General features: G+C 35.9%; 1 protein-coding gene across 5 annotated transcripts in view; it reads left to right on the top strand.

The window, feature by feature from the left end:
- Positions 1–265: 265 nt before the first annotated feature.
- The window catches only part of LOC125653452 (hepatocyte growth factor receptor-like), a 29,220-nt gene continuing 6,415 nt past the window's right edge, over positions 266–23,070 (top strand). For 4 of the 5 annotated variants that reach the window (XM_048882906.2, XM_056145098.1, XM_056145099.1 and 1 more), the window contains exons 1-20: positions 266–397; positions 4,042–5,098; positions 6,107–6,313; positions 6,817–6,951; positions 7,667–7,831; positions 8,046–8,185; positions 10,028–10,145; positions 12,323–12,459; positions 12,649–12,852; positions 13,118–13,217; positions 13,344–13,586; positions 13,676–13,840; positions 13,943–14,240; positions 14,322–14,468; positions 14,868–14,951; positions 16,366–16,544; positions 17,716–17,825; positions 18,024–18,183; positions 19,215–19,351; positions 19,656–23,070. The exon at positions 19,656–23,070 is cut by the window's right edge. In XM_048882906.2, coding sequence (XP_048738863.2) covers positions 381–397; positions 4,042–5,098; positions 6,107–6,313; positions 6,817–6,951; positions 7,667–7,831; positions 8,046–8,185; positions 10,028–10,145; positions 12,323–12,459; positions 12,649–12,852; positions 13,118–13,217; positions 13,344–13,586; positions 13,676–13,840; positions 13,943–14,240; positions 14,322–14,468; positions 14,868–14,951; positions 16,366–16,544; positions 17,716–17,825; positions 18,024–18,183; positions 19,215–19,351; positions 19,656–19,899 — 4,047 coding nt within the window. In that variant the 5' untranslated portion in view covers positions 266–380 and the 3' untranslated portion in view covers positions 19,900–23,070. Of the gene's footprint in view, positions 398–4,041; positions 5,099–6,106; positions 6,314–6,816; positions 6,952–7,666; positions 7,832–8,045; positions 8,186–10,027; positions 10,146–12,322; positions 12,460–12,648; positions 12,853–13,117; positions 13,218–13,343; positions 13,587–13,675; positions 13,841–13,942; positions 14,241–14,321; positions 14,469–14,867; positions 14,952–16,117; positions 16,173–16,365; positions 16,545–17,715; positions 17,826–18,023; positions 18,184–19,214; positions 19,352–19,655 lie in introns of those variants that run through there. The other variant, XM_048882914.2, reaches the window with a different exon arrangement.

Raw genomic sequence — 23,070 nt, forward strand, 5'->3', positions numbered from 1 at the left:
ATATCTGAAACATTTTGAAAAATGCTTAATTCAGGATGAATTGAATATCAAATGTTGAAAATTTGAATTAGGTAGATCGAAATAATCAATGGTTTATTGACGCTATCATCTAATACTACATGCATATTAAGCTTTAAATGAACTTGATGTAGGTATGTAATTTTGATTGGTAGAAATGGTAAATTTAACTTAATATTCCGACCCTTATCGAAGGAGAAACACCCTGGACTATTTGATCAGGGATTTGTTACCGTGTCCCCCTCTCATGAAGCGACAGATTCAGTGAGGACGTACATCCTTCCCTTTCAGAAGAGTTACGAGGTATAAATCAGCACAATCATCATCCACACAAGGAAATAGGAAAATCAACAAGTGTCATCATGATGCTTTCACAAGGGTGAGTTTAGCATACATATGTACATTTCATTTCGTGTAATTTAAGTCTGAAATGTATTCAATATTTTCTCTGAATTAATGAATGACTGCACAGATATTATTTCATTTACATGCGATTCCATTGCTTAGCTTTGGAATCTATTCAATATTGACACTTAATCTATCAATTTCATACATGTAACGTACCTCAATGGATACAGTGTCTGTACATTATTGTAATTATATGACTAAGTACTAACGCGGACTAAAAGGACTCGGTGAAGCGTTGATTAGCTACATTGAATGAAAAGATACCACCCGATTACAAATAAGAAGATATTGTTGTTGTTTTTTGTTGTCGATTTGATGAGCAGTGCTCAGTGTTACTGTTACCCGAATCGTGTAAAAAGTTAATAAAAAATGACACTTCATCAATCTGGTATTATGTCACCAACATTCAAGTTTATTAATAAAACGAAATTATGAATATTTAACATACCAGAGAGGACCCCCACCCTTTTTTTGCTAGTCATATGATCATACATGTCACGTGACCCGATATTTATACGTTCTAAGTTCCTGCAACAAATCGCTTCGGTGAAATGAAAGATGTCCTAGCATTGGAATATACAGTAATTAGAGAGGTAAAGCGTTGTCAGAATTACTTGGAAAAAAAAAGCTGAAGATGTCATAAAATTCCTAAAACACTGTTAAAAATTGACCAAAATTTGTACAAATTTAATGATAGCCATTTCCTCATGAATGTTTTGCAGTTGTGAACAATGCGCGTATGAATCTTGATAAAGGTAGTGCGTCTATTTCAACGACTGTGAATTCCAACAAAAATGTTTATGTAATAATGTAAATATAAACAAGAGGTCAATGGGCCACATCGCTCACTTGAGTCACCTGGGCCCTACTGTTGTTCAAATGTTGTGATTTTTAAAAATTCTTTTTCTTCCATCTTCATTCCCATAAATAATCTCAAAGGGTCTCGACATAACTGAACATGAAGTCACACAGCATGGGGATGCCTTAACACCAATATCACTATAATTACCTTGCTGTTCTGGGAGAAGGTCAATGTCACATAGATCATGGTATGAAATGAAAGGTCTTGTCATAAGAAATCTATACACAAAATACATGTATAAAGTTCTACCTAAATAGTTCAGGAGATATCAAATAGGTCATATTTTTTAAAGTATGTTATACTCCAAAGTCAAGGTCACGAGTTCAAACACCATTGTAACACAAGGTCTTGCCATCAAAAAATCTATATAAAAATATAAAAGGCCTTCCTTAAGTAGTTCAGGAGATATCCAATAAGTTTTCTTAAAAGTAGGCCAAACCCGAGGGTACAATGTCAAAGATCATGGTATAAAATGGGAGGACTTGCGATAGGAAATCTATATACCAAAATATTAAAGTTCTATCTTAAATAGTTCAGGAGATATTGAATAGGTCAGGATATTAAAAAAAGCAGGTCAAAGTCAAAGGTCACAAGGTTAGAAACTTTAATACGAAAAAGGGTTTGTCATAGGGAATGCATATATGACATATAAAAGCTCTATACCGCACTATTTAAATGTTATGAGTAACATTAAAGTTTAACAATTTAGGTCAAACTCCAAGATCAAGATCACAAGGTGAAAGGTCATGTATGAAATATAAGGCGTTATCATCAGAAATCGTTATGCAAATTATGAAATAGTTCAGGAGATATTGAATAGGTTAAGTTTTTTAAAAAGTAATTCAAACTCTATGCTCAAGTTTACAAAGTTAAAAAAAAAAGGGTCATGATATCACATTGAATGTGCATATGAAATATGAATGCCCCATCACTTACATTGTATCACTCAAAAGTTATGAGTAAGGTTAAAGCTTCGGACAGACAAAATATGTCCTCGATTCTAGTCACAGGGGCAATAAAAATGGAATATACACAACTTGCATGTGGATTTGATCTAGTGTGGTCCTGTTCCTTTTGAAAATAATTTGTTTAAATTAAAGTCCTTGTATATTCCTGTATAAAACATTGCTCCCCCTATTGTGACACCACCCTACCCCTGGGGGCCATGAGTTGAATTTTGAATCTATTCTATTTCCATGTTTCTGACTGAGAAGATTTTTACAGAAATTTCCTATACATGTATATCAGCATATTAAACTTTTATTTACTATTGTTGCCCCTCCCTACCTTCGGGGACTATGATTTGAACAATTCAAATCTACTCTATGTCAGGGAGCTTTCATTTATCATTAAACTTTTCTGGCTCAGTGGTTCTCAGTAAGATTTTGAAAGATTTTCCCTATTCTTCGCTTGAAAAACTTTGATTCCCTATCGTGTTCTAACCCTGCCCCTGGGATCATTATTTGAACAAACTTGAATCTACTTTCCGTAAGGAGGACTTCATGTATATTTCATTTATTCTGGTCCAGTGGTTTTGGAGAAGAATATTGTTCATGATTTTTCTTATATATCAGCATATAACACTTTGACCCCCTATGGTAACCCCACCTTATCCACGGGGACCATGGATTGAACAAACTTGAATGCACACTACATCAGGAAGCTTTCGTGTAAATTTCCAATTTTCTGGCTGGTTCTTGAAAATGACTTCACTCTATTTTTGCCTTTTCTTGATTATCTCCCCCATTCATTTGAACACACGTGAATCCTCTTTACCCAGGGGTGATTTGTGCAACGCTTGATTGAAATATGCTCAATGGTTATCGAGAAGATGAAAATGTGAAAAGTTAACAACGACGACAACAATCTATTTTAAAAAACGTTTTTTTCTCCAACGTTTACACTGGAAAAGGATCTGACAGCATTGCAATAAAGGTCATATTATTGACCCCAGTTGCATGAATAATTCAATCGATATTCGACCAATAACAATAGCCTGACGAAGAATCAGTGACCAATCAGGAATCGTTTTATTGAGGCGCATTCGGATTATAAGTTCACCAAAAACGGCATTGATGAGTTTAAAGGACTTCCGAATATCTACGTTAAAGAAAGAGCAAATATATTAGATGTCATACATCCATTATCGTTTAATTATAATTTCAGAGGCGTTCTAACAACGCCCATGGCCGCTGCCATCTTCTTCGATTATTCCCCTGTGCTTCTCGGTAATTATTGATATGCGTATGATAAATACCAAGTATGTTCCGATGTAACAGCAAGACATTCATGTTGGCGAAAGCCGTCATTTAATTGGTCAAGTTTGAAAGTTGAAATAACATGACCTCGAACGCAGCGCTGTCAGATCCTTCTCCAGTGTAACGGTAAAGAAGATCTGATTTTGATTAGATTGCGAAGACAACAGGCGTCGGACAAATTTTGATCAGAAAAGCCCAGTTGAGCCCTCGGCTCAGGTGAGCTAAAAGAAGCTTCATTTGTTAAAATACCTATGGGTGTCTGAACTTCGACGCTTCACTCCGACATATTTCATGAAGTGCATGGATAGTATATTAATTTTCTTGAAGTGAAAAATCAAGTTTTATACAACAATTACTTACTGAGACCACTGTACATGTACAATGTAGGTCAAGGGTGGTCAGATGTCAACAGTTACACTTCATATTTACCACCATGGAAAATGGCCACAGTCTAAAGCATAACGTTTCCCTTACATGTTTTGTTTATGATTTCAGTTTGTGCTCTGTCATTCTGATATCAACCTTGAAAGCAGTGTATGGGAATTTTTACCCGACCTTTTCCGTGCCATTGTCGTTTGCTCCACTCCGACGTGTTACAATGAAACCAGAATCTGAAAATATTTACGTGGGTGGTAAAAATATACTTTTGCATCTGGATGGAAATCTCACTGTAATAGGAAACAAAACAATCGGTCCGGTAAAGGACAGCAAGCTGTGCTCTCCAGACCAGAAAATGTGCGTCTCGTTAGAGTGGAGGGATAATTATGTGGAAGTTTTGAAGTTTCTCTCCAAGCGCAGGATGGTACTTATGTGTGGATCTGTCAGGCAAGGTCTCTGCAGATTGTTGAACAGCTACTCCATATCACTGGAGGAACAGTTTTTAAACAAACACACGCAAAATTTTGTTGGAAGTAGCAGGGGAACGATTATAGTGCCATACGGCACACCCGGTCAGCAATATGACCACTACTTCATCGGTCGAAGTTGGGATGGACGCAAAATGGAGTATACATTTCCGGAATTTTCGTTCATGGAAATCCGTAATAGGTCTGCAGACCCTGACTTTCGATGGGAATTTCAAAATACTACAAAATATACTTCTGTCGGAATTTGTCATTCGAAACGAGAGTCTGTCTCAACCCAGTTCATCTACGGTTTTAAGAAAGAGGGATTCGTTTTTAGCATTTATACCCAGGCTCGAAACTCCTCTAATGGCATGGTATACGAAACTAAATTGTCAAGAATATGCACGAACGATAAGTACATGTCGTCTTTTAATGAAGTAATTTTGGAATGTCGAATCCATAACATCGCAACGGCTGCTTTTTACAAAGAGGACGAGGCGACATCGACTTTGTACGTCGCGTTTGGCGTTAGCACGGATTCCCTGCAACCTTCCCATAATGCTACAGCAGCCGTCTGCCAATTTACACAAGTTGAAATAGACCAAATGTTTAAAAATTTGATCATACATTGTTTTAATAATGCAGACGCCAACTCACCTCCTGATTGGTCAACGTGCGGAGAGGCGGGGCGTTGTCTTCGCGGCAAGGTAGTTTGAAGTTAAACTTAATCAGTATTTAGTCAGCATATGATAAATCATATGATTTATTTTAACTTATATTGACCATTTGGACAGATACAAACAGATATATCCATCCATTCATAAATCAACATTTTGGCTTACCAGATTGTAAAAATATATTGTATACGTATACATGTATGAAGTAATTCAACTTCATCTGGGACAGGCAATTAAGTTAGCTGAGCTGCGTATTTTATTTCTCAACAGCATATCTTCTTACATGTACATAAGGCATTGCGACATGATTATTGCCTGACGTTTTTGTTTAAAAATCGTCCTGAAAAATACAATTGAAAATGTATTAAGTGATAAATTATTAGGAATTGATGTAATGGCAAAGTGTATCATTAGATTAAAACCATACCTGGTGCAGATTAACCTTTTTATAACAGTTTATATCTGTTTTGCGCCAAATTGTGTTGCATCTAGATATTTACAGTTTTGATATCTTTACAAATAGTAATGATTGCTATTCCCCCATGAACACGCTGCAACTGTAATCAATTCGCGTGTGAATCTTGATAGATATAGTACGCCGATCTTAAGCTGGGAAAGCTTTACACATTTGCTCTCAGTTACTTCTGCTTAGATACAATATCCTCGATTCACTGTTACAAGGACGATTTAAGATAAAGTAAAATGCTTTCAATTCCCTCGTTTACTTTGCTATCATTCTATATGTCGAACTTTAGGATATTTAAGCTCTAATTACTGTAGACACCATTTCTTTATAATCCATAGCATCTACTGCATTCGTTAGATATGTTTGTAAATGAAAGACAGCCATGATATATTGGTAAAGACGGAACACATTTATCATTTTATATCACATGGAAACTCCTTTCAAAATTAGAATGTTAATTGGTAATTTAAAAAAAAAAACATCAATACATTTATCTTCAAGCAATAAATGCAACATACATATTTTAAAAAAGTCCAAAGAAAAATATTTGATAACTATTTTAAAAATTTCAGATGAAACCTGAGAAGTATTGTAGCGCGGAGGCAAAAAGCGTACGTTTTACGAACCACGGAGTCCAGAGGTTGAAGAAACCCTATTTCTTGCCGACAGCGATGATATACAAAGGATATAAGACGGTGTTCACGTCAGTGTTTTCTCACCGAATTCATCCACAGACCAACATATTGTGGATAGGAACCTTCGACGGTTATATTCTAAAAGTAATCTTTTGATAATGATGTATTACGCAATTATTTTCGTCTTCAATATATCATTGAAATAATAGGTATCGCGAGACTTTTAAAACGAACAAACTCGAGTCGCCCGAAAATTATACATCTATTTTATATATTCATCAGTTGAAACATCTGAGATGCGCTGTTTCAAGTTTCAGCTTCCTTTTCATGGAACGCGTAATGTGCATGTCTAAGGCTTTGTAAATATAAGAATACTCCATCGTTCTGTCTCGTTCAAAGACATACTTCATGGTTTATGAATAGCCAAGGAACTGAATGTGTACGTGTTTAGAAGGAAATGCAAAGGGCTGCTGAACCTGTATTTATAATCGTATTTCACGTATCATGACTGTAAGAAAGTATACTGTTTATCAACATCTGAAGGAAATTGTCACCCAAACTGAAATATTGTTCTTCAGAATATGTTAGAATACAAACTGCATTATTTGATAAAGAGATGTAAAACAACATGCTTCATTTGCTTCCAGATAAACTTACAGCGGCCTTACTCAGATAGGAAACCGTATGTCTGGTTCGATCTCAGCCAGAACAGATCTCAGAGAGTGGAGCCAGATCACGTGACAGACAACAGTAGTCATATCTTCCTACTGCATGGAAACAAGGTCAGTCAACGATTGTCACGTTTTCAGAAAAAACAACATAAAAAAAAAACAAAAAAAAAAAACCAAAACCAAAAAAAAAAAAAAAAACAAAAAAAAAAAAAAAAAAACAAAAACAAAAAAAAAAAAAAAAAACCCAAAAAAACACACCCAACAACAACCCCAAACAAACCCCAAACCTAATTAAAGCGAACAAACTCAGACCGATTTGAAATTAAAATACAATTGTACATTCCAAATCACCAGTAAGCAAGTGCTCTCCATGTTACAAATCCATCGTTTTGAATGCTGCATTGTTCTATATTTCATGTGATGGAAAAGAGTCCAGCAGAAACAGGGACCATACGCATGGACGAACTTACTTTTAATTTTGTCATGTGATAGCATTAGCGTATATTTATAAAAAAGAACTTAAAAGGTTAATAAGAACTTATTTTTTCAGAAGTAGAAAATAATACTTTATAATTAAGTTTTTGTGTAATTGTTTTATTCACGGATAATAATGTGAGATTTGTAATACTTCAAAACTTGAATTATCAAAAGTGTAAATGCCATGAAATTAATGAATGAATAATTAAATAAATCATTCGCACTCATGGTTGTATAGACAACGAGGAATCTGGATCGTTAAAAGAAAAATCTTGTAAACTGTGGATTAACGATAATGTAGAGAACTAAATTTGCATCATTACATCTTTGTTACTTTTTTGACCCATAGGTTTCAAAATTCCCACTGTATTCATGTCAAGTTCACACAACCTGTGGCGCATGCATGACAAGTGAAGACCCATTGGAATGCGGTTGGTGTCGAGACTCTTGCTTGATGCAGGGGGAGTGCAACACTACGTGGTATAACAATAGTTGTCCTCCATTCCTTCACAAAGTGAGTATTAACAACTGTTAAATATAACTTGTGAAATAAATTGTATTCCATCTTGAGTGATTTATAGTTGATTGTGTTAGTCTATATTAAAATACAGTTTTAGTATTAGACAATTAGTTAATTGACAGCTTTCCATAAGTGCAATTTTTTTCTTGCAACATATAGCTATAACTCTACTATAGAGCTAGGACTACTTTTATTCACGCACACATAGGTGTATCCTCTAAGCGGCCCTCTTGAAGGTGGGACGGTTGTGACTATCGAGGGCGAGAACTTCGGTGAAGACCAAAACACAGCGGCGAACGTGACCATTGGACCAGCCGCATGCCACATATTAAACAGGACAAACTCAAAGTATAGAACACGTGAAACCGTTTTCTATTGAGATGTTTAAATGTATGTGATAGAAAAAAAAATAATAATAAAAATAAAATCGCGATTAGTTTTTGTGAATGTTGTTGGTTAAAATTAATTTGAATTGTTTAGGAACCTTTGTTGCTTGCAATTAAAAAGTTTCATTAGAATACAAAATGGTACCAATCCTTTTCATTGCAAAAGATCAATTCAGGGTAACAAAAAAAAAAAAACAATCAAAAAAAAAAAAAAAAAAAAAAAATCAAAAAAAAAAAAAAAAAAAAAAAAATAAAAAAAAAAAATCAAGCTATTCGCCCGGGTCTGGTTTTAGTCTTTACAGAAAGGTCATCCTTAATCGTTCTGATTACCAATCGTTCTACATGTAAATAATGACCTACATGGAAGGCTGAGTAGATCTAATTGATTACTTTTCAATGTCTTTAGTATGGGGACACAAACGTAAACTTTTAATAGACATCTTACAGAGATGTACTAGCATGATGCATGTATTGTTTATGCATTTTGAAATCTATACATGACATGATTTCATATTTTTGTATATATCCGATCTTAATCACTTTTGAGTTACTTCCTACTTGATTTACATTTAATTTACAGAACATTTATTTTTGGGAACTGATGTCACTGATGTAAGATACATGTATTTGAATGATAAAACTTGAAATCCGATGGAGTACATTTCGATACCACCCGTACGTCCTTGTCCCATGTCCAGACGGTCTGCATTAAATTATGTTAAATGTGAAAGTCATAGGTCTTTAATTCGGATACGAGGTGTCTTGTTTCATAGGGTGTTACATGTTGAAAACTAAGACCGGTTCCCGGAAACAATAACCACAAAGCAGGGATGTACACTTTCTGAATTTCATTTCGTATGGGTCTAATTGATAGACTACTAGTATATAAATGTGTGTATATTACGAAGATAAGGGTAAATGTTATAAAAGTTTTGGTTGATTTTCCTCTCTGTCAACGTTGAGCAAGAAGGTGAAATATTCTTGTATATGCATGTCTTAGTCGCACATGTGCTTGAACCGTCAGGTAACGCAGAATGAATAATTACTGTCCTTGGAATAAAATCGACCACGGCGAGGATAATTCCACTTGACTGTGTTTTTAAAACCCTTTCAATGCCCTTTATATAGAGATTGTTGAAGGAAAATGTGCACATAATTATATACATCTGTAACATATGAAAAAAGTATTGAAAATGCAAAATACTAGCACTAAAATGTGTGACGTGGTCCGGATTCGAACAATGGCAAAAATAACCACAACATATACTGCTGTTGGCGCAGCTAACTGGATCATTCTAAGCACAAATAATACGCGTGTAAATGTGAACCAGATTTTCAAAAACAGTCCCCCTAATTTTTGTGTCTGTGTTTCTTGAATTTCGACCACAAGACAGGAATGCCCCATAACTATTATTGTATATTGTTGTTAGAATTGTAATCTATCAAAATATAAAAAGAGGAATCTCAGGGACAGGCCTGCCATGAAGAACTTCAAAGCCAAATTTCATATAAAAATGCTTAAATGGGGAAAATTCTGCTTAGGCCAACTTTGAAGGTTGATTTCAGCATTGCAGCTTCGAAATGAAAATAAGAAAAGAAATGTATATGTACGACAAAAAATAACTATAGGGACTTCATATAAAAATGTGACATTTTAAGGAAAATTGTTCTCCCCATTATAGGTCTTTTCTTTTGTTACCCAAATTGATTCCTTATTCCATTTCCCCCCCTAATGTATGAGTTTTATAGTTTCTTGTTAAAGTAAAATTTCAATATCTGATTTTGGTTTCCATGTAACTTACAGAATTGTGTGTAACACGAGCTCGGTGACAGACGATAATGAGTACGTAGTAACCGTGACGACAAACAGACTGGAGGTTGTCCGGCCATCAGAAATTGCCGTCTTTAATTTCTCTTACATGGTATGAATTTACATTAAAACTAGTGTAGCCATGCGGGGTTTAAAGAATTATTTGTTAGATTTCAGAACACCCATCAGTAATTTTCAGTGTTATCTTTGTATTTCGTATTTGATAACTTTTTTATTTTTCTTTGTTGAGAGAGAGAGAGAGAGAGAGAGAGAGAGAGAGAGAGAGAGAGAGAGTCAAATCTTTATATATACATATGAAATGGTTTTCTCATTGGCAATTTTACAAATAAAAATGTTAGCTATATCCTCATGAATTACCTACAATCATTCTCTCTCTCTTTCTCTCTCTCTTTCTCTCTCTCCATTCATCCATCCATCCATCTATCTATATCTATCTATCTACAATGTAGTACGTTTATTTTAACGGTTGGAAATTCAGACAAAATGGAAGTGGAGTGTAAATATAAGAAATAAACATCATTTCTGAAACTATATTACAGCGCTCACACCGGCATACTTAGTGCTTTATGAACCTAGTAAATGATTCATTCATCAGCTTCGATATCTTCCAAATTAGTATCAATGTAAGCAATTTTGTACAGATGGATGTGCATCTAACACATCGTATGGGGAATTAATTTCGAATATAAGGACAAACTTCCTGATTTGTTTGCCAAGATTTAATTATCCTCTTAATTGTTTTAGTACCGTTTCCTTATAAGGCGGAAAAATACTTTGCATATCCTTTTGAAGTACATACGTATTTCACGATAAGAATATCTATTCTGAGTGTAAAACCGGTAATGCCCGTGTTGTTGGTGTTAATTTGAAATATCAACAAGAATTGTTCCTCGTAACAAACATAAAATCATTTGGCGACAAGAATACTCACAAAAAATGTGAAGTAGAGGCTCTGGCCTGGAAAAACTTGGACTTGTCTGAGATTTTACTAAAATTTTGATGCTCAAATAGAACAAAATACAAACTTCAGTTTGAGATTTTTTCAAGAAATCCAAGACAGCACGCACACACCCACCCACCCACCTATTTTGATCCATCTTCCCGTAAGATATTTAAACCGTCGCTGTCATCTGTCCACAAATTGTGGAATAGACATGAAACCGAACCAATCTCTCTCTCATTCCACGAACAAGTTAAAATCAAAGTGTATATAAACTGATGATATACGCATGCTTCAAATATTCAAGTACAAATGATATTTAAGAATAATGTGTGGAGCGAATCAGACCGTCACGTCGTGATTTGAGGTATCAGAATGCTGACATCAATGTAACTGTTGATTATGATAATGAATATGTGAATCAGATTGAAATAGAAGAAGCTGACTTATACCTCAATCGAACAAAATCGAAACAGATGATGGATGCTAAACCCTGTATGCAGTGATGAGTAATTTTGTTTTATTAAGTTAAAAGGTTCATAAAAATTCTTTTATGTTAGTGTATGACTTTACACTAATGAAAACAATTGTTACTAGAACGGACACCGAGTTCAAACTGAGTGAATGTCATGTCTGTGTAGATACATAATGTACTGTATAGATTGAAAAACTCAATCAGTTCCGGGTGTGTGCGTCTCAACAACTACCAATTTTTACTGACTGTGGATGAAATACTTAATACAATTTACCATGAATGATTTAGTTAGAAGATGGTGATAAGGAGAGGTTTTCGACGTGCTCTAGCACTACACATGCACCTCTATATAACGTTACACCAGGAAAAGTATGTCAAGCTAACAACACCTCGATTCACAAAACATATGAGAAAATATTTTATTTCCGGGAAATACATGTAGCATGATACAAACAATGACATAATCAATTGAAGTAAAGCACTCATCGGTTGAAATTACCCAGGTGGTCGAGTTTAGATCACCCTACCCTATAACGCCACAGCAAGAAATGATAACGTCACAAAATATTCAAATAAAAAAAAAAAGAAAGAAAAATCATACCAATAGAAAAAACACACCCCCAGCAACAACAACCCCCCCCCCCCCCAAATAAAAATTTAAAAAATCTCGTACGAATAAAGTTGAACAGATATCGAAAGAAGAAAACCATATCTGAAAAGCACTACGACGTTGCCCATAGAAATATGATCAAACTTTGACACGAGGCCGATGTCGATGGTTTGTGGGCTTCGTCTTTGTAAAGAATAACTCCATCTATACTGATTGATAAATGAATCCAGATTTCGGTTACAGATCCCCAGTCTACATAGCAGGAACCCACCAGGTGGACCTCGTCATGGAAACACGCTGCTTACATTCCATGGCAACAATTTAGAGATTGGATCAAATACAAAGATAATGATTTCTAACATCATTTGTCCCATTGTAGGGTAAGGGTCTAAATGGCTCACCAGTATTAAAAGAGTGTAATGTAAATTTGTCGTATAATCCATCTCTAAAATGTTGATAAAAATTAATTACATGTAAAGGAACTTCGATACTTTATGAGTAAGTTTTGTATGCATATGGTGCCATTATCAGATAAATTTTCCGCTTAATACAGGCTTTTTAACTTGTAGGAAAAATGATACGTATATTCAGTGTCAAACAGACGAATGCCATGAAATTCGAGACGGGAGAAATTCACAACGCATGACTTGTAATGAATGCTATCCAATCACAATTACGATAGATGGCGCTGTAATAAGCAATGCAAACGACACATTTTGCTATAGAGAAGATCCACAGATAACTTATTTATCTAGGAACAAAACTACCAAAAGGTATCGAGTACAGATTGTCATTAGTTCAAATACAGTTAGTGTCATGGATTTTCATGGACATTCACACAAAATACAACTTTAAGGTTAAGGGGATATGCAGATTAATACGTTGCTTTTATTATATTCATGGTAAAATGACTTCTTACATTATGAAATGTCATCGTCAGACCCATGCAATGATATGTTCCTTGTTATAGTTTTAGCTTGATCAAGTAAACTTTTCTGAATGCGTGTTATATTTTTGATCTATATTTTTGTCTTGTAGTGGGGGGTTGGCACTAGTTATCAATGGTAAAAATTTGAACTCTGCAAATACATATAAACTCCGCCTGAACTTAACGAAGGAGAGCATCATTAAAGAAAATGTGAGTACGATATTACATTAACCACTTGACCTCTACATGTATATATTGATATAAGATTATGTGTATGCGTAAATTATTACATATTTTCTCAGTCATCCGTTATTTATAACTTTCGGATTATTACAGGAATGTAAGATTCGAAATGAAAAACTCATTTGTGAAACACCAGATCTATCATCGTTCATCTCACCAGTAACCAGTGCTGGTATACAGAGTCGTATGTGTGTTTTACTTGAAAACGATGAATATTACTGGCGAGGTTGGACCGCGCGGAATGATGATCGCATGACAGTGTATCCCGACCCCTTGTTCAACAGGGTAGACAAACGCGAAGTTCCTCTCAGAGAGGAAAAAGTGTTGCGGATAAATGTGAGTATACGTCATCAGACTGGGAGTACTCGATATCGTATTGGTACTGGGGAGGGGAGTGATACGGTATTTTAAATTTCTATTGACAGGGAAAATATTTGGATTTGGCTCTAAAACCTGAGGATTATAACATTACCGTGGAAAATGTCTCATGTCCAGTAACGGAGCTTACAAAGTTCTATTTGAAATGCGATTTGACAAAGGCAATAGAAAAACACTATTTACTGGAAAGGAAATCATTGCTGGATATTAAGGTATTCATTTTGATCTTTTGTATACACATACTGGATCTAGAGTTTTTATAATCTTGGCCTTGGATGAGAGTAAGGACAATATGGCTTCATTATCTTTTCCAGATCAGAGTAGGGAAAAAAATGTCTCATCTTGGAAATGTCGAATTCCAGCACCATATCCAACCTGTTACAAGTCCTCGGCTATTCGTTATGGCCGGTCTAATAGGAGTTTGCTTTATTCTAGTTTTCATGGTTGGATTTTGTATGCTAACTAAGCGTGTGGGACCTTTCCAAAGAAAGCGAGTCTCATACACATCAGCTGTTGTTTATCAAGCTGAGAATGCAAACAACCACCATGTTGCAGAAGCGTTCCTCCAACCAGAAACAGACCCTGATAGCAGTGCCAGCGCCAGACCCAATGGTAAATGATACCAAATTAGGTGAACATCTGCTGATACTTATGAAACGATGAAAAGAAAAATGATAAGCAGTGTGATTTCAGATTATGTCGACGGCAAGCATATCACAGAGATTGGGGCTGTCGGCGGATATGACGAAGATATGATAGACGACATGGTGGCCGTCATGAAAAGACAGAATTTGCTTATTGATGGTGACTGCTTAAGACTGGGAACAGACTTAGGGCGAGGTAGTGTCATTGTGTTCAGTTACACTACAGATTTAAGGCGATGTTGTCATTCTGTTCATTCACACTACAGACGCAAGGTGATGTTGTCATTGTGTTCATTCACACTACAGACTTAAGACGATGTTGTCATTGTGTTCATTCACACTACAGACTTAAGACGATGTTGTCATTGTGTTCATTCACACTACAGACTTAGGGCGATGTTGTCATTGTGTTCATTCACACTACATACTTAAGACGATGTTGTCATTGTGTTCATTCACACTACAGACTTAAGGCGAGGTTGTGTCATTCTGTTCTTTCACACGAGGTAGTGATTGAACACTTGTGAATTCCCCTGTATATCGGTGTTATGTATTTTCTGATAATTCTAACAATGTGTACTCTGTCATTTGCTAGGTAACTTTGGCTGCGTGTACAAGGGTTTTCTGAAGAGACCTAACGAGAAGTTTGAATTGGTCGTTGCTGTGAAGACAATCATTCGTAAGTCTCCTTTTATTGTTTAGCCTCCCTCTTTTGAATAATGTTGCAGTCAATGCAGATGCTTCAATTTCAATTGTTTATGGATCATTCAATGGACATGTATATATATGAAAAATAAATGTACAAAGTCAATCAACATACGGATTTCTTTTTTTTTTTAATTCAGGGAATCAACAATGTATTTTTAAAAAAAGAATGCAGAGGACTGTGGACGCAGTCTGCTAATTCTGTGGTTTTCCATTATCTTCAATTTAATTTTCTCTGTTGCGACACCGTTTTTTTTCTATGTAATGTACTTCAAATCGAAGTATGCTGCATCGTTACACATGCTTTATGTATATGTAAAGCTATTGTGACGTCATCCGTATTGTAAATATGAAATGAATGAATTAATGTAACGTATAAAAGCTCAAAAGTACATTTCCAATGCGGTCCTTTGATGTGCGGGTGTTTGCGCTAGGTTGTGAGGGCTGTATTCATTGTAATAAAGATACGCAAAACCTGAAACGATGCGTGTGTGTCAAGGTCACACGGATTGGACACGCTAAAAGTGTATGTCAATCAAGAATGTGATAAAACTAAGATGAATGTATGTGTGACCGTTCATCTCGGTCCAATGGACACGGGGTATTACTTCACTTGTAACTCAACGCAAAATTCGTCGTAATTAAAATAGTTGTTTTACCCATATTTCTTCTCCAGGTACTGGGGCGATTGATGTGAACCCTTTGTTTGAATTATTTTCTTCTTTAGGTGGTGGCGCGATTGATGTGAACCCTTTGTTTGAATAATTGTCTTCTTTAGGTGGTGGCGCGATTGATGTGAACTCGAGCTCTTTGTTTGAACATATTTCTTCTCCAGGTGGTGGGGCAATTAATGTAAACTCTTTGTTTGAACACATTTCTTCTCTAGGTGCTGGGGTGATTGATGTGAACTCTTTCTTTGAACGCATTTCTACTCTAGGTGGTGGGGCGACTTATGTGAACTCTTTGTTTGAACACATAGCTTCTGTAGGTCTTGGGCCAATTGATATGAACTCTTTGTATGAACACATTGCTTCTCCAGGTGCTGGGGCGATTGATGTGAACTCTTGTTCGAATACATTTCTTCTCCAGGTGTTGGGGCGATTATTGTAAATTCGTTGTTTGAATACATTTCTTCTGTAGGTGCTGGGGCGATTGATGTGAACTCTTTGCACACACTTCTTCTTTAGGTACTGAGGTAAATGATTTGAACTCGAACTCTTTGTTTGAACATATGTCTTCTCTAAGTGCTGGGGCGATCGATTTGAACTCTTTGTTGGAACACATTTCTTCTCCAAGTCGATTAATGTGAGCTATTTGTTTGAACGCATTTCTTCTGTAGGTGCTGGGGCGATTGATGTGAACTCTTTGTTTAAACATTTCTTCTGCAGGTGCTGGAGCGATTGATGTGAACTCTTTCCTGAACGAAGCTTTGATCATGAAAGACTTCGACCATCCTAATGTTCTGACTCTGATTGGGATCACAATGGACAAGGGGGAATTCCCAATGGTCATTTTACCATTCATGTACAACGGGGCTTTGTTGACGTACATCAGAGACGAAAACAATGTATGATTTTGACCGTAAATAATTGTTTAAGAATATTTTCTTGATTTTAACATACTCTATATTTATTTACTTTTGTTGGATCAAGTTAAACTTTCATGGCTGGTGAAATTATAGTATGTGGTCTCCATTTGATGGTCAACAAATAGTCATTCTATGTGATAGAGATTTTCCCTGGCCCTGGGGTTGTAATTGTTGATAGGATTATACCACACAAACACCGACCACCACAGATATATGTTACAGTATCGAACTTTCTCGTTTCAACGCTGTTCAATTTATGACATATAATGTATATGTACTTATTTTAGTGCCTTTGGTGCTGATGCAAGAGCTTTACTTCATGGTTACCCTAACATGTGATTTTCAAAGTTATCTATCAGCAAACACGACAGAATCATATCTGGATACAATTTATTTGCATTTCCAATGTTTTGCCTTTTACATCTTTATATATATATATATATATATATATATATATATATATATATATATATGGTTGCCCGTGGGGATACTGCTTAGAATAGGTCCTCCGTATCCCTTTCCTTGTCGGAAGAGCCGATTGAATGGGGCAGTCCTTCGGATGAAACCGCAAAAACCGAGGCCGTGTGTCACAGCAGGTGTGACACTATAAAGACCCCTTCCTGCTGAAAGGTCGTATGCGCCGAGCGTAAGCCTGGATTTTGTAACCCTTCACCGGCAATGGTGCTGTCTCCATATGAGTGAAAAATTCTCGAGTGGCACGTTAAACAATATACAATCAACCAACCAAGCAATTGCAATGGTTGTCATTTCCTCATGGATACGAAGAAGTTGTGAACAATGCGCGTATGAATCTTGAAAAATGTAGTACATCTATGTTAACGACAGGGGATTCCGAAAGAAATGAAACTTGTAGTACATCTATGTTAACGACAGGGGATTCCGAAAGAAATGAAACTTGGAATGTAAATAAAAAGTAAATTTCACGTTTGAAAATACATGGGAATATGAACTGCAACAGTTTACATCGGTATCCTTTTCATAAAGCTTCCATGAAGTATGTCGGTGTGAAGGGTCAAAGATCATATCCACATGTATTTTCAAAAACTGAAACAGTTATGGTTGTCTTTCAGATGCCAACGATTAAGAATTTAGTCACTTAAGGCCTTAATATTACATACCTTCGTTTCAGATGCCGACGGTTAAGATGTTGGTTAGCTATGGCCTTGACATTGCCCAAGGAATGGAATATCTAGCTAGTATAAAGTTTGTTCACAGAGACCTGGCCGCCAGAAATTGCATGTAATATATATATTTATATTTAAATTCATTGGCTCTACATTGATAAATTTTCTTTTTACAATGTCCCTGTACATATATTTCGATAATTAAGCCATATTGGACTTGTTTTTTTTGTTATGAAACAGGATATCTTGCAGTACTGTGTTGCATCATAAATACTTATTTTTCAAAACATTCTTTAACATTTTGTTTATCTAGGCTTGACAAAGATTTTACAGTAAAGGTGGCAGATTTTGGTCTCTCTAGAGACGTTTATTCGAAGGAATACTACAGCTGTGAAAACAAACAAAAATTACCAGTCAAGTGGATGGCTCCAGAGAGCTTAGAGCAGGGACGATATACCTCCAAATCAGATGTCGTAAGTCAGTTACACTTAGGTATAGAGACAATACACATCCTAGTGAATATTGTAAATGACATTGATCTGTCCACTTAGAACAGGATAATACACGTCCACTTAGAACAGGGTAATGCACGTCCACTTAGAACAGGGTAATGCACGTCCACTTAGAACAGGGTAATGCACGTCCACTTAGAAGAGGGTAATGCACGTCCACTTAGAACAGGGTAATGCACGTCCAATTAGAAGAGGATGATGCACGTCCACTTAGAACTAGAAGAGGGTAATGCACGTCCACTTAGAACAGGGTAATGCACGTCCACTTAGAACAGGGTAATACACGTCCACTTAAAACAGGGCAATGTACGTCTTAAATGAATTGTGTCAACCAGTACACTAAGATACAAGGAAGAAATACTTCCTGATCAGATATGCTATAAGTCAGTACACTTAAAGTAGGGTGATATATTTACGTTTAGATCAGCTGTAATAGGTCGGTAACGCTTAGGGCATGCGTCCGAATCAGAATTTGAATTTCAAAAGAGTAATAGGGGCGATGCTCGCCGAAATCAGAATTTGAATTTCAATACAGTAATAGGGACGATGCTCGTCTAACTGAGATGTTATAGATTAGCACATTCAATGCTGGGTGATACACGCCCAAATCATACATTGTATATGAATGTTAGCAGTTCGCATGGAAATCAGACATATGGGTTCACTTAGACAAAGGATGATGCACGTCCAAGTTCTCTCTCGAACCGTTTTAAAGTTTACAGGGTGTATTTAGTAGTTATGAATTCCAATGATGTTATTATCGAAAATAATACAAGAGGAAGGAACACGATAAATAGGTAAAAGTTTTCATGAAAAAGGATTTATTATTCCTCAAAATTTGTTGATTTCAAAAGGACAGAAAATTAGGCGTATTGTAAAACACGGGCACACCATTACCTTTTAAATATAGAGGACTAAGTTCAATAACTCTTCACAATTAACGATTAAAAAGTTTTAATTTGTAAACGTTTTGCTTGAATCGTGTTTTGCAGTGGTCATTAGGTGTGGTATTATGGGAGCTAATGACAAGGGGAGCTCAACCGTATCCGGAAGTAGACAACTGGGACATGTCTATATACCTCAAAAGTGGGCGGAGATTACCGAGACCCGAGTATTGCCCAATGATGCTGTAAGATATCATTATCTATCCTGTAACATAAATGTTGCCGTAGATTCATTTCAGAGTAAAATTAATCGGCTTCATATGGTTGGAAGTTTTTTTTATTTGTTTATTTAATTTAAAAAAGTATTGATTCAATACTATGAAGAACAAAGATAGAAAGTAAAGAAAAGATAGAAAGTAAAGAAAAAAGTGTAAGAATTGTTTTAAATTGATACATTAACCCTTTAGCAATTATTATGAAGAAAATCTTTGAGGAATCCCTCTGTTAGAGTAACCAAACAGTGATCAATGACTACTGTCTTCCTTGAAGGTACCGGGTTATGTTGAAGTGTTGGTTAGAAAATCCCATCAATAGACCAACGTTTCAGGAACTGGCAGACGAAATCATGAATCTTATAGAAGCCAAGGATAAATCCTACACATTGATTGACACACAAGTGGACCTGGAACGATGTACAAATTACCACTACATGGACCACCTGAGTTTAGCACGACAGCGCAGCCTCAGTGCCAAACAGTCCGTCACCTCTGACGATGCACCGCTTTTGTTTTGATGGGCAAATTTCTTGGGTTTTATTTAAATGTGATCAATGTCGCTGTGTCATTTGTATCAACATGTGCTCTCTGATCTGAACACAGACAGTCAATACCAGTATACTAGCTTGTATTGCTTATTTTTTGTAAGAATACTTGGCGAATTATGCTCAACTAAATGCATGGTTCATTTTCTAGCATACCAAGATATTGTGGCTGCGTACAATGTGCGATGACAACCAGCTAGTTTTCGATAATGTGCCATTGAAAACAATCTCCGAGAGAACAAATGAAAATATGTGTTTTTTGTGTAGTAATAGTTTCATTTATATTTTCCTTAAGATACATCACTCAAGAAATTGAACTTGTCTTGCATGCTGGTTGAAAATCATACATTCCTGTGATATATTTCCACATGGTAATTTAAATTTCTGAATCGCATCCATTTATGTGCATGCAATCCTTTCCACATTTCAATTTCCCCGGTTTTGTCTTATTCTTACTAGCCATGCTTAAACAAGGTTTGCATGATAATCATTGACGAACCACAAAAAATAACTCCTGTGTGATATGATGAATACAAGATTAAAATTCTCCGCAATTTAAGAGATATATTGCCCATATTGCTGATTTGGTATGTCACCCAATGGTCTGTCAGGTGACATGGGTTTTAACTCGGTTTCCAGGTGGCTTGGAATTTACTCTTGTTTCCTGGTGGCATGTGATTTACTCTGTTTGCGGGTGGCATGTGTTTTACACTATTTCCGGTTACTCTGTTTCAGGGTGGCATGTGTTTTACTCTGTTTCCGCTTACTTTGTTTCAGGGTGACGTGTGTTTTACTTTATTTCTGGGTGACATGGGGTTTACTCTGCCACTAGGCGGCTTGCCATTTATTGAACAATTTTAGATGAAAGAATGCTTATGCTATCATACACTTGTAACTGTCAGAAACTACATGTACAAATGTATAAATCTACGTGTATATAAAATAAAGTTATTTAATTGATCAATCGATATATAAGGCTCTCGGCGGGTGTGACCAGTCAACAGGGGATTCTTACTCCTTCTAAGCACTTGATGTCCAGGGTTCTGTGTTTGCTTATATTTTGTATTTTTTATAGGAGTTATGAGATTGATCACTGTTCGTTATCTTCACTTTATCAATGAAATCGCATTTAATTTTTTTTCAACAGCCTTCGTATTATGTGACATACTTTAAAGGGACATGTGCACGATTGTGGTAAAAAGGAGAACATTAATGATTTGAAAATACTTGGTATGAGTCAATCATACAACGTAACAACAAACCAAAATTTAATTCTAAAAACTGATGCGAAGATGTATAAACTTTCCTTTTTCCAATCAAGGCACGGATCCTGTTTATGTTTACGTGTTACGTGACTCAACTAACAACACGACGACAAAATGAACAGCAATGATAAAAAAAGCTTTAACGATAAAAAGTTAGAGTTATTTGTTCTTTGTACGTACACCTCGAATTGGTTTTATCGGTAACTTGTTTAAAAGTATTATTATTTATGAGGAATCTTTATTTCTATAACGAAAGGGGTTCATTTCAAACGATCAAAAATCATGTCCATGCCGCTTTAAAAGAAGTAATGGTGATATAAGGTTGAACAATTCATTCGTAATACAAATCTGTCATGATTTTATGACCTTTCCGATAAGAATAGAAATTCCTGTAACATGAACTTAAGTACAGTGTAACATGACTTTATGACCTGTGCGATAAGGTTTTGGGGATAATTCGGTAATTCGGTAAGGTCCGCAAGGAAATAAAAATCTTCACCATACTGACTTTCAAATAATCAAGAATAGCATTGTTGAATGACTCATTATAGGAAATCTGCTTTTGGTATCAGTTACGAATTGAAAATAGATCTATAACTTCATAGTTATTTCGGATTTCAAACATTTCGGTTGAGCATCACTGAAGAGACATTATTTGTCGAAATGCGCATCTGGTGCATCAAAATTGGTACCTATAAGTTTTACATTATGACCCCTTGGTCGAGGCCTCTGCTGGTGGACTGTTAGTCCCCGAGGGTCTCTACAGCCCAGTAGCTAAGTACTTCGTTACTAGCTTGGAAATACGGATGTATATTTAATTACTGTTATAAAATTTAGAAATTCATTTCAAAATTAAGGATTATCTCCCTCATGCATAGCTCTTATCCTTGGACGAATTTGGCTCCACTTTTTTTGGCACGCTGTTTTTGTCTATATTTAGCTCTAAAACTTCAAAGTTATTTCGGATTTCAAACATTTCGGTTGAGCATCACTGAAGAGACATTATTTGTCGAAATGCGCATCTGGTGCATCAAAATTGGTACCGTATAAGTTTTACATCTATCTGAATGAGTTATAATTTAATGGTAGTTCTATGAGATCATGATAGTCCTTTGCGTCTGGAAATTAGAAGAAGAAAAAAAAATGCATATTTCAGATGAATCCACTCCCATACTCGTCGAATGATATAATATTTTGTAGATTATGTAATACATATCACTAAATTAGTATGCACATATACATTGTACGTGTGACCGTTGGACCGAGCGAAGCGTGAAATGGTCATTGGCCAATCGGATCATGCTCGTCTTTTTCCGTAACCGGAAAAAAGATTGGGTCATTGGAGTTTCCCAAGCGATAAAATCCCAAGTACATGTATATATAGCTTTTTAACAAAGCTTGCCGTGTTATACAGTAAACTAACCGTTCGCGGTAGCTCTGTGGTAGAGCGTTCGCCCCGCTCGTGCCATGGCCGCGTCAAACTTAAAATAAGACGTTAAAATAAGTAGTGATTTCTCATTCGCCAAACGTTCGGCCTTTAGAAGTAAGAATCACGGGTCTTTCTGAAATGACCCTAAAACCGGAGGTCCCGTGCAGGCGTTGAAACGATAAAAGACCCTCTCTACGGCATTGAACGCTAAACATAGGTCTAAATTTGTGGTATTTCACCCACAGCTGGTGACGTCTCAGTATGAGTGAAAAGTTCTCGACGGGACGTAAAAAGCAATCTATCAATCAATATACAGTAAAATGAGATAAATTTATCATATTCTTTAAGTATTTATATAATTTTTAAATGACCACATAATCAAACTTTTCCAAAATGCTAAATCTCATATAAAATGAAAACACCTGCTAGAAACTACTGTTATAATTTTTC

The sequence above is a fragment of the Ostrea edulis genome, chromosome 7, assembly GCF_947568905.1.
Source record: "Ostrea edulis chromosome 7, xbOstEdul1.1, whole genome shotgun sequence".
NCBI lineage: Eukaryota > Metazoa > Mollusca > Bivalvia > Ostreida > Ostreidae > Ostrea > Ostrea edulis.